This window comes from Molothrus aeneus, chromosome 20, assembly GCF_037042795.1.
Source record: "Molothrus aeneus isolate 106 chromosome 20, BPBGC_Maene_1.0, whole genome shotgun sequence".
Taxonomy (NCBI): Eukaryota; Metazoa; Chordata; class Aves; order Passeriformes; family Icteridae; genus Molothrus; species Molothrus aeneus.
In genome coordinates, this window is record NC_089665.1 from 578,367 (window position 1) to 590,672 (window position 12,306).

At 53.1% G+C, this 12,306-nt stretch overlaps 2 protein-coding genes across 3 annotated transcripts in view; one reads left to right on the plus strand and one right to left on the minus strand.

Moving 5' to 3' along the window:
• Positions 1-9,339, minus strand: part of MTMR4 (myotubularin related protein 4) — a 56,470-nt gene extending 47,131 nt beyond the window's left edge. The window contains exon 1 of one of the 2 annotated variants that reach the window (XM_066563389.1): positions 9,271-9,339. The gene's annotated coding sequence lies outside the window, so the exon portion shown is untranslated. Of the gene's footprint in view, positions 1-7,840; positions 7,860-9,270 lie in introns of those variants that run through there. The other variant, XM_066563390.1, reaches the window with a different exon arrangement.
• LOC136565253 (basic salivary proline-rich protein 2-like) lies at positions 4,036-9,833 on the plus strand. The gene is made up of 3 exons (XM_066563754.1): positions 4,036-4,048; positions 8,760-9,055; positions 9,132-9,833. The coding sequence occupies exons 1-3, from the start codon at positions 4,036-4,038 to the stop codon at positions 9,831-9,833; spliced, it is 1,011 nt and encodes a 336-aa protein (XP_066419851.1).
• The last annotated feature ends 2,473 nt before the right edge of the window (positions 9,834-12,306 follow it).

Here is a 12,306-nt window from a genome sequence, read left to right on the forward strand (position 1 = left end):
ACTATAATAAAACTCATTAAGGATCAAATTCCTACCTCTGCAAGGTTTAGGGCAAGACTGCAATGCATCAGGCTTTATCTAACCCAAAGACAAATCTCAGGAAGCACTGGGATTTTTATCATCTTTGCCCAAACACAGTTCCCTTCCTCCTGACAGTGCATCACTGACATGCACTGATGGAACCCCACAGTCACCAACACCAGTGGCAGCTCTATCAGCGATTCCAGCTGAATCCAGGCTTTCCCCAGTGCTGTGTTTTGACTCCAGCCCATGCTGGCACACAGGCCAGCATCCTGGGCTCCAGCCCCACAGCTTCTGGAGAACAGGCAGAATGGAAAGCTGGAGTTGCAGCACTCAGTGAAACATCTCACCTCCCAGCTCCTATTGCTCCAGTATCAAGCCTTTGCTGTAAGGAGGAAGCAGGAGTGGCAGCACAGGGGCAGTGGGATCCTACCCGCTGGGCTGCTGCTCCCCAGGGAATTCCAAGGAGGAACTGGCTGCTCATTCCAGCTTTGGTTTTGAGTGCTTTGTCATTAGTAAAACATGCTGAAAATGTGACTTCCTCTCTCATGAGGCCTATTGAACCTTTTCACAGAAGTCTAAGGAACTTCCTCTTGTATTTCAATAAAAGACAAGCTCACAGGAAGAACAGTTCCTCTCATGATTCTGGGAATTCCTCTAGTAAAAACACATTGAAGAAGGAACGATGCAGTGGAACAAAGAGAAAGGAAGGTGGGGGATTCACTTGTCCATAAGTCTGTGGTTTATTATAAAACAAAATTATTAATCCACTTCACAGCACAGAACCACTTTTACTTCCTCTTTTGTCTCATTTAGCAATGGCAACAAAAGCTTTCTGCAGTTTCCTAATGAGCTAAATTTGCACAGAACCTCTGCATTCAAGAGTTTCACATTAAAAAATAATCTCAATTTGATCTCCTTGCTGAACAAAACAGGCTCTGTCTAGGATCATCTTAGCCAGATCCAAAGGTGCTTAGCTACCCACTCTGGTTTGGAAATGCAGACATGAGACAGCAGAGAGGGATCCATCTGCTCACTGGCATACTGGGAAGACTGGCACTCCCTGGAGAGTCCCGATAGATTAACTTTGCAATTCCAGAAAGGGGAAAGAGCGAAGAACAGGGTAAGGAAGATATAACCTCGTGGCAGCCCAAGGAAGTGCAAAGGACAGCAGGGAGTGATATGAGTCGCTCGCTGGCACACCCCAGCCCTGGCATCCACTTCCCATGGATCTGCATCCAGCCTGTGCTGGCTGCCTGCCGGTAACGTGGCATTCCCTCTGGCAGCTGCCTGCAATATGTCTCCAGGCTGCCCTATAACAAGCACAGTACCTTGGATGCTGGGAGCTACCGGCTCCCTGAGGAACACTCAGTGGTATGAGTCAGCCAAAGGCACCAGAAAAGGACATGACCAATTCTTCAGGCCAAAGCAGGCCCATTCATTCAGTTCTTCTAATCATGTATTGTCTCAAAGTCCTGCAGAGGTTTCTCTGCAGCCCCTGCTCCTCCCTACATCCATCAAATCTCAGCCTGAGGCAGCTCTACTAATTACCCCTTCCTGCACCAAGACTCATTCCTCACCTTCAGCAAGCAGCAAAGCTCCTCTGCAACACAGTTCTTTGTGCTCCCAATCAGCTGTGGGAGACAAAGGATCTGCTCTTCCAGAGTGATAATTCCAAGTATCACCACATCACACAGAAACAGCCAGCATCCCTGTGGAAGGTTTATGGCAAAGATGAACTGTGCCCAGGTCACTGCTTCAAAAGACACTGCCCCAAACACCCCCTGTTGTTCTCACCAGGCACGGTGAACACCCACTCCAAGGATCCCAAGTGCCAGGAGGAGCAGAAGTGGAGCTGTCACAAAGCAAAGCTGTTGCAGCAACAGCTTTGCTGAAGGGACCACTGACACGGCCCTGAGGGATGGTGCAGCAAAGATGCAGGGAATACCTGGGACTCACCCTCGGGGATTTCTGCACCCTCCCTTCAGTGCCTGGGAATCTCCCACAGCCCCTTCCCTCACCATAGCAGTTCTAAAGAAAAGATCCTCTATTCCTGTCATTATGTGCCCTTTAGGATGTACCAAAGGTTCAACATCCCCTAGAAAATAGGGACTTCACAGCACAAACAAGCAGTTCTCCTTGGAAATCAAGGGACTTTCTCTTCCCGCAGGCAGCTATATCCAAACAAGAATGCTCAGGGCACAGCAATAACAAACATTCAGAGGCCAATGCAATTTCACCCGAGTTAAGAGGCAGCAAGGCCCTGAGCAGGGCACCAGTGAGGGAGCTGGAGTGCAAAGAGGAAGGAAATGGTTATCCTGGGTATGATAAAACTCCCTCAACATAATAACAAAATAAAGGCACTGTACCCTGTGAGCTGTAGCATCAACCAAGGCTGGCACTGTCAGAGCTGGCATTAGTACCAAAATTCCCAATCAGCTGCTTACCAATCAGCTCAGCTACGTTACAACTTCTTTGGGAAGAGCCACTGCTGACCTCAGCTCATCCCTCCCCCTTCTGCAGAAGGGAAAGGGGCAACAGGCAGAGCCCCTGGCACTTAGTGGAAACCAGGTCTAGAGGAGATGTTTTCTTGCTACAAGCAAGACGAGAATCCTCATTGCCCAGACTCCCTCTCACTGTACCCACTTCCCCTGGCTGGGTTTGCACATACTTCCATGGCCTCAAGATATCACCTGTTTGTCAGAGAAGTATGTAGACACAAGGAACCTTCTCTTCTTAGAGAAGTTACCTCTTGTGAAGGGGTGGATATGAAAAGCACAAGCCAGGACTTCCTGACAACAAAATATTAAGCACTGGCACTTTCCAGGAGCAGCAGATCTTCCTTCCACAGGAGGCAGGTGATGAAGAGCCCAGTGCAGGTGAGACAGATACTTGCAGAGGACTGAGAAGAACCAGGCACATTCTTTAGGAGCACAAAGGATCCAAACACACAGAAGGAAAAGCTGATACCCCAGAAAGAAGAGGCAGAGTTAATCCCTCTGCAGGGCTCCCAGCCATTCCACGGTCCATTGGGATTGGAGGGAAATGGCTGCCCTGGATCACACAGCAGACACTCATCATGCCAGAAGTCAGCAGCAGTTCCCCAAGTCACAAGGGCCACAGCTTTTAAAAAATAAAGCAGCACTGAACTATAGCATCAAATGAAACAAATCCCACATAGAGAGGACATAAGTCTCGGGCTGTAAGAAACCCTGAAGCAGCACTGGAGAGGGAATGTATGGCTGAAAAGGGTCCAGACCGACCCAAGGGCACAGGAAAGTTGACAAGAGGACACAAACCATGAACTGTACTTCAGCACAGCCAGAGGGAAGTTTAATATCCCAGGTCACTGGGAATGTACCACAGACACAGCATCCTCAGTAGTACATAAAGCAGCTTGAAAAACAAGTCTCTAGTGTTTCCAGAGGAGCTCACCAACTCCCACTTCGCTGTGTTTCTTCCCACTAAACCTCCAAATACTTCACAGCTGTTCTTGCCCCATCCCAACACACACACTGTCCTGGCACATACAGGCTGCTCCATCCCACATCCAACTTCAGTGTCTCTGGGCCCCGTGACTGAAGAGACTCATTTCTACTGCCCCAAGCCTGAACTCCAGGGCAGCACAGGCTTTTTGGCCTGTGTCCAGATGCCGTGGGCTTGCTCCAAAGTTTTCGGCAAGAACAGAACATTTTAGCCTTTGGGAAGTTCAGTCTGCCATTTGAGAAGGAAGGCAGAAGTGCCTCTGGCATGGGTGCAGCTGCAGGCCTGACCTGGGGGAGGCAGGAAGGGGGTGCTGTCTGGCTGGAAAGCAGAAGTGAATATAAGCCCAAACGATGCTGACTGGGGTGAGAAGCAACAACTTCAGGGCTCCTCACATCCTCCTAAAGCTCCTCCTGAGCACCCCAGGTCACGAGGCACCTGCAGGGTGATGAAGCTGCCAGGTGGTGCTGGCAGCCAAGCTGAGCTGCAGGAGGCACAGGCATGACCCAGGCTCCAGGCTGGCAGCCAGCCATGCTCTCCCAGGGTACCCTCAGTGAGACATTCTCCAAACTGGGTGTAGGTGCCCATAAATGAGATACTAAACAGGACAACGGCTGCTCTCGTTCCCATTAGAATAGTGAAACAGATCCCACCTGGTTCACACTGGTGTCCCTGAGTGCTATGTGCCAGTCATGCTCCTGCTATAAGGAGACTTCTGCTGAGTCCTTTGAAAGATTAAAAAAAAAAAATATTGCAAATCCAGGCAGCACAGTTGAAACAACAGAGACAATTGAATAGATTCATGCTGGATTGCCACAAGGCACTCATCCACTCGGGGGAAGCTATCTACTTCAACAAGTTTCTAGAATAAAACAAACCAACAAAACCCTCTGAAGTTTCCAGAAGCAACAATGCAAACAGCAACCCTCGCTCGCTCGGAGCGATCCCCAGCTTCAGCAGGGACCATCAGGGAAAGGCTGGCAGAGCCTAAGCAATTGAACTAACTGTAGAATAGAAATGCTTTGAAGGTCCTTACCATAAAGCTGTCACTCACAGGCAGTGCATGTCCAAGCACGTTCTGAGAACAATTCCACATTTTCATTTTGCAGTGAAGAACTGGTCAAATTTGAAAAGGAACAAGGACTCCACTTCCCAGCCAGTGCTGTTCTGACAGCATGAAATGGCAGAAAGCTGAGCTCCAGAGAATACCCCAGTGCAATTCTGGGCTTAAGTTCAGCTACAAGACTTTGCCCCCGAGCAGATAAGTTGTGAGCCATGTCTACCTCTGTCCCTGCTGCAGGCACAGGCTCCTCTGAAGCGGGGAGGAGCTGACAGTGGTCAGCAGCCTCAGCAAGAGTCACCAGATTTGGCTCTTGCTCCATCTCAGACAGAGGTACCCAATATGTTGCCTGTACTTTGTTATCAGAACATTCCCACCTATCTTATTTCTAGCAAACCCCATTCCCAAGGCTTAGGAAAACCATAATCCTAACTGCCATCCTTCCTGTCAATGCTGGGCCTATCTCTGCAATAGGATCAGACCCACACCCCTGCAAGAGACAGCGCAGTATTTCTGTCCCCCAGGAAAATAAATGTTGGCAAAAGCAGAACTCTGTCCTGCGTGGCCAGGCCAGCCGACCATCCTGGGTGTGCAGTGCCTGAGATCAGCTGTATCTCACAGCTGCTGAGCAAACACTCCACCTAGAAGTGAAGCAATAGGATCCATGAGGGAAGGGAGATCAGGAATGCTCTCCATCAGAGACTAAAGGGAATAAAGCGCCTAAAAAGCTCCCAACATAAAAGGAAACCTCTGAGGCCAGAAACTTGATACATGTTGAAACAGAATATACTGACACATAACTCTCTTGGGATAGGCCCTGGGGCAGGCTTCTCCCTCTTGAAGAAGAAATTTGAGGGCATCTCCCAACTGAGAAAGAGCAATACAAAGTAATAAGTAACAACAAAGGCCTTACTGCTGTTAAAAGCGGGAACTGTCAGATTAGTTCTGCTGGTGCTCTGTCCCACTAAAGTCACCTCTGTCTGGAAAGGCCCAGGCTGCTCCCAGACCCACCACACACAGATCACTGCACAAGGACATTGCAAAACACACCCCGTGAAAACCATCCCCACCCCACTGGGAAGAGGCTCCTCCAGCTCCGAGGCAAACCAGGTATGTCAGAGCGACCAGAGGCTGTACATCAAACCTCAGCATGTGTGTCAGAATCTCTCAGAAGCCCAGGACTGACTAACCTAGAGAGAAAGAAAAGAAAGTTGGAAGGAAATAGGTAAGGGGGAATGTGTGCAACGCAAAGAGGACTCCAAGAGCTCAGGCTTTGGTACAAGGGTTGCCCAGTACCAGCACAGGCCTCCGGCAGGAACACAGGCTCATTTCAAACAGGATTCAGCCACTGAACATGTCTCAGATTCATTTCAGCTCACATTCCCAGAAAAGAGCTGGTTTCCCGGAGCTGTGCCAGCACATCCAGCAGCACAGTGCACTGCTGCTGCCGGAGCCTCCCAGTCAATCCCCCCTCTGAGGCTCTGGCTGCAAAGCCAAAACACCTTGCACCAGGGCAGTTTCCTTCCAGGCAGAAATTCACCATCTCAAGGGAAAGCATCCCCCTTTCCTTGGATTTGGCTCTGGGCTGCAAGGTGCGGATGCAGTTGTACTCATTGCTTTGGACAGAACAGGGACCAAATCACGCTGGAAAGTAGGCCTCAGCAGGCATTTGCTATTTATAAGCTAATCATCTGATCTCTCAGGAGGGAAATCCTACCCTTTGGGGCTGTTGGGAGTGTGTGGAACTGCGGGAATGTCAGGGAGGAACAGGAGGGAAGTGATTACACCGGCCCAGAGCATGCTCCAAGTGACCAGACAAAATTCCTCCCTGCTCCATCACAGCCCCAGCACCCTCCTGAAGAACAGGCAGTGATTATGAGCAGGGATTAAACTGTTACACTAATTTGCTAAGAGCAAAGTAATTTTTTAAATAGCTCTCATCTCCATTCATCATTATCTAAAAAGGGTCCTGATCTAGTTCTGCAAAGAGCGACAAGTCTCACAGTAAGAGACTACTAGAAATCCAAAAACACATGGGGAAACTGGCTGGCTGGAGCTGCCTTGGAAGGGGAAAGGTATGAGCTTTCATAACTCTTTGATAATTATTAATTCCTTGTGGGAGCATGTCCTGGAAAGTTGAGTATGATGTGCAAGTATGCAACACTGATTTCTTTCCTCCTGTTCACATTTCTCTCTCATAAAAATAACCTGGGTTAGATGACACTGCTGGATTTTCCTGTGAAACAATGCTCAGTCATTTCCAACACCACTGCACACACTCAGCGCAACCACCCACACCCCAAAACAATCTCAGTTCTCTCTACCCTCCTTTTTCCTCACCTACCAAAGTATTAGAGAACAACCCTCTCCCTCCACCGACAGCAGCCTCTGAAACAAACTAGAGACAGCAAAGAGGGATGGAAATAGCCCTGTCTCAAACAGCACAGACTAAAAGAACATCTCTTGGAGGAGAAGGCCCAATTCCTAGAGCAATCCTCACCAACAGGGCAGACTAGAGTCACCCAGGCCTGGCACCTGCCTCCAGGTGAGCAGAGCTCAGCGAGACACAGCCACCAGGCTGAGGAAAGGCTGCTCACATCATCCCTGTGCTCCCCAGTACTGGCACAAGGGAGACCTTGAGAAGCCCCATGTAAACAAAAAACAAAAGCAGGCCAGTGCATATTTGGCAGATTGAGATCACAACAAAAAGCCGGCACAGCGGCATTCTCCAAAGTCTCTGTGGCAAGATCTGCCCCTAACGCTTCCCTTGATTTTGGGTTTTGGGTTTCGTTTTTTTCCTTTTAGCTTGTTACAACCAAATCTGATGGGTAAATGACACTATTGTTGAGACAGATGGGCTGGACCCTGCCACAAAACCCACAGCAGTGACACCTCTGAGGAAATGTCCCAGTCAAGGCTCTCTCAAAAAATTAAATAGCTGTCACAACCAGACAAACAGATTCCTGAGAATGTAGCAAAGAAAAGGGGAACTCAGACGTTCCTAGAAATTTATAAGTGAAACATTTAAATTTTTTTCCCAGTTTACTTAGATGTCCATCTTCCAGCAAACTCCCTTAAAGACACCACAGCCACCTCGCAGACCCCAAACTCCTGGGACTGTGAGCCCAGCTGCTTTTATTAAAAAAAAGAAAAACATGGAGCCTCCATGTAAAAGCTGGCAGCCAATACAAAGTCATCATGACTTAGGGAAGTTAGTTCTCATGCTTGCATCTCTATCACCTAAAGATATACATTTTGGATTCCATGTACACATACCCTGACCAGCCAGACTGAATTCCCAGTCTCCAGCCTCTGTTCTCCACAAGCAGATGCAGACTGGCCAGATCTTCTCTCAAGTTCTTGCTGGAGAATGCAGATGGAGCTCTCTCAGCATCACATAGCAGCTTTTTTCACCTTTATTCCCAACTCATATATGTCCAAACTCTGCCCAGCTTTCCACCAGCTTTGAACTACACACAAACACCAAACCTGAGCACAGCAGCTTTTACACCAGCTTTTTTGTGGGAGCTGAGTTAACACTCCCTCTCCTCCTCCTCAGTGAGGTACCAAAGACCACCTCCAGCCTAGCTCCCTGTGTTCAACACATTCATGAACCCAGGCAAAAATTCCTGTTTCCCAGGACAGATCCCACTTCCCCTCCCTTGTTTCTCTGCTCCCATTTCAGACTCTTCCTGAAGAGTCTACTTCTTTGCTTTCTCTGGTAAAACATATGTGGTCTCCCCGAAGTCCAGTGTCAAACTTACCAGGCCAAAGTGTCAGATTCTCATTTCCCCTTTTTTACTCAGCACTCTGAGTTGCTCATGCAGTTTCTCAGCTTTTACCTGTCAGCTTCCTTCAAGTCATTGCCAAAATCACCATCAGGATCTTTATGGGACAGTTAACACAACATGCTCAATAATGTTCTAGGACCCCCATTTTAACATTAATTATTTTGAGTTCATTCCACTTCAGTTAATTCAGCAGAAAACCCCAAAGGCATCACATCAGCTGCTTTGGTGCTTTAGGGAAAGCAATGTATACAATACGGTTAGCTGAGGAGGTTCTAAATAAATGTCAAACCTGCATCTCCACACCAAACTTCAGCCAGCCACAGTTCCAAACCAGCACGGAACCAGCTCCTACCCAACACGGAGGGGAGGCACCTGCTCCAAACACAGCCGTGTGTGGCCTCCAGGGGGGCACCGAGCAAGCCCCACCGCATACGAAAAAGAACCAGCTCCGTGCCGCTACTCCGGATCTCTGCACAAGAATCTCCCACCCGCCAGGCACTTCCAGGCGGGATCTGCACGGCCCCAGCGCGGGTGGACAGGAGAGGCGGGCGAGCCGCCCTCAGCCTCGGCCCGGGGAAGGGCTCAGGCCCCGCAGCAGGGCCGGAGCGGGCAGGGCCGGCCCCAGCGGGAGCTCCGCACCCCGTTCCTTGGTCTGACTGTGACCCCGCCTCCGCCCGCCGGCGACACCACGGAACCTCCGGTGCAGCCCGGCCCGCAGGGCCGCCGCCGCCACCTCAGCGCTGCTGCCACCGGGCGGTGCCGCCCCTCACGGACAGGCCCCGGGGAGGCCGCGCTCACCGGGCGGCGGGGAGAAGGAGCGGAGCCGCGGCGGGCGGCGGCCCGAGGAGCGGCGCTGGGCGCCAGGGCGGCGGGAGAGGAGCGGGGGCGGAGAGTCCCGGGCAGCCCCGGCCTCACCTGTCCCGGCGGGTCCCGCCCGGCTCCGGCCGCGCCGCTCCCGCCTCTGCCGCGTGCAGCTCCCGCCCGGCCCCCCCGCCGGCCCGCGCGCCCCGACCAATCAGCGCCAGGCACCGCCGGCGCCACCAACCAATCAGCAGAAAGAACGCGTCCCCGCCCAGCGCCACTGGCCGCCAGGCCGCGCCTACCCACCCTCCCGCCAGGCCTATCCCGTGACACGAGAGGGGGCGGTGCCCGCCGCCCGACGACCAATGAGAAATCACAGCGCGTCCCGCCGCAGCCAATCGGCGGCCGCATGGCGCGGCTCCTCAGACAGGGCGGGCGGCGGGAATGGGGGTGGCTGGGCCGTCCTGTCACGTGATCGCCCGCTGTCGGGGTCCCCCTCAGCCCCCGAGGGCTCCCGGAGCCTGACGGAGCCCTCAGTTCCTCGGTGCCAGGCAGCGCCCAGGGAACAGCCCCGGGGCATCGGTGCGGCGCGGCCGCCTCCGGTGCCTCGGCCGGTACAGGGTGGCGCGGGGTCGCTGCCTCCGGGCCAGGCCTCGCGTTCTACGGAAGCCCCCTGAATGGTCAAGAGATCGTGAGGCCGCCCCGCTCAGCCTCGGGCAGCTGCTGCTTCTCTCGGCCTGGATGTGCCTCCCCCGGGGCTGGATGGCCTCTGCCCCTCGCCTCGTCCCTGCGTTTCCCGATCCGTGCCGTTACTTGTGCCGTTCACATCCCCAGCCTGCCTGCGGGCCAGCCCCACTCATGTAGTCAGGGGGCAATCTCAGGCTTCCTCACAGCCTGGATTTTACCTTCCAGGATCCTGCGGGCTGCATCACAGAGTAGTTGAAACTGGAAGGGCCCTGGGGAGATCACCCAGTCCAACCCCGCTGCCGAGGCAGAGTCACCCAGAGCAGGTGACAGGAATGCGTCTGGGTGCGTTTGGAATGTCTCCAGAGAGGGAGACCCCACGGCCTCTCTGGGCAGCTGTTCCAGTGCTCCCAGCTGCCAGCACCAGGTGCTGCTGCCGGAGGTGGTGTCTCTCTGCAGCCTCTGGAAAGGATGAGCTGAGCCCAGCCCCAGACGGGTCTGGAGGGTTTGGGGATGTGGACAAAGGGGTGTTGGTCCTCGACAGAGGACAACCATCCCTGTCTGGTGCCAGCTGTGAGTGGAGCTATCCCGGGCCTGCCTCTGGGCGGTGCAGAGGCACCTCTACCTCCTTGTCCCACAGATGTTGAATCTTTGCAAATGCATTGCTTTGGACAATTTCCCTGGGAAAAATGTGTGGGAAAATAGGGAGGTGAGTGATGGCAGGAAAAGCCTCTGAGCTGGAAAATGAAGGAGGGAGCAGCACCCTGGGTTGGCAATAGAGCAGGGGGAGCAGGTAGAGAGGTGATAGGAAAAAGGCAGCACCTGGAGGGAGCTAGGTGGTGGGGCAGCTGGAGCTATGGTGTGGGGCCATCCTGAAGAGGAGCTGCTCCAGAATGTGCAGAAAGAGTTTGTGGAGCATGTAAGAAACCCACTGATCTCTGGGATGCTGGACAATCTGCTGACTCAAGGGGTTCTGAGCCTCAGTCAGGTGGAAGAGGTTCAGGATCAATGCAAGATGCACGTGGATAAGGCTTGGCTCTTCAAACACTGTGCTTCAGAAAGGGCACCAAGGCCAGCCAGATCTTCAGGGACAGCCTCAGGATGGTGGAGCAGCTGGGTCTGAGCTGACTCAGGTGAGAGATGAAGGGCTGTGGTCGGCTCCTGGCTGGAGCCTCCAGTGGGATGCTGGAACAGCCCTGGGGAGTGTCTGAGGCTCAAAGGCAAGGGGCACAGTTGGGTATCACTGCCCTGAGACCCCCTTGCCACCCTGTGATGACGGAGCTCTTGGGGGTGGCTGCCCCCTCTGGGCCTGAACAGGAGCCCCCAAGGGGCCCTGCCCTGCATCACCCCTCTTGCTGCAGACACTTCCCAGTGTAACTGAGGGGCTTTCTGCTTGCAGGGCCCTCTGCTGTGCCACTGGCCTTTCCTAACACTGAGGTGCCCCCTTAGCCCCCGTTGGCATCCAGGGCCAGCACTGGATCCAGCAGTACTCCCTGAGTGAGTTCTGCGACATCAGGGACAGAAGGAGCCCACATGCTGTGGGCAGAGTAGATGAGAGGAGGGCTGGAGCATAGCCCACCCCCCCTGATGGAGCAGGCAGGAGATCTGGGTCTGCCGACCAAGGAGCAGGGCAGGAGATCACGGAATAAATTAGATTGGAAAAGACCTTTGAGGTCATTGATTCCAGCCTTTCCTGCAGGGAACCCCACTACCGGGGTCCGCGGCTGTTCAGGACGCCCGCACATGCCTCCAGCAGCACCAGGGCCAGAGCTTTGTGACCGCCCGCCCTGGCGCCTCCCTGGAGGCGGGGCTCCCGCCCCCGCCCCTCCCCGGCTCTGCCTGCGCTCCTTCTTCTGCCAATTTTACCTCCCCCGCGAACCACTGCGGTGGAAATTGGCTTCTCCTGCTGGGTCTCAGATGGCTCCAGGCCATCATGGCTGCTGGGAGAACAGGAAAGCAGAGGCTTGAAGAAAGCATTCACATCACTTGTGTCTTCCCTAGGATGCCCTGTCCTTTTTCCGTGCTGTTGGCCAGATGGGCCAAATAGAATGATCTTGGAGAAGGTGTCCCTGTGTCCCGGTCTGGCACCCAGCATTAATCACTGTTGCAGTGAGGGATGACAGTGAAGTCATACTGGACATCTTCTGTCACCCCAGATCCCATGTCCTGCATGTCATCAACAGGCTCTATTTCTACCCAATGCCTGATAGAGCAGTTTTGAAGCCATGCCTGCAACAGCCACGTAGAGATCTTCCTAAAGGTGGCGTTTGTGGTTCACTGCAGTTGTGCCAAGGATCAGACATCCTGCTTGGAGCAGAGCTCCGGCCAGGACAGGTCTTTTCTTGGCAGGCTCCTTGGGAGCAGGCTGTCAAAAAGGGCTCTGGTTTTGCCTGGGGAGTCAGCTGGATCTCTGGAGGCATCAGCAGCCTGACACTTGGCAGGCACAGAGCCCAGTGAGTTTGTGCA

Bases quoted from the DNA above. Each gene is read 5' to 3' on its own strand.
- LOC136565253 (XM_066563754.1), top strand. The intron at 9,056-9,131 runs GTGCAGCCCGGC...CCTCACGGACAG, and splicing joins GCGACACCACGGAACCTCCG to GCCCCGGGGAGGCCGCGCTC.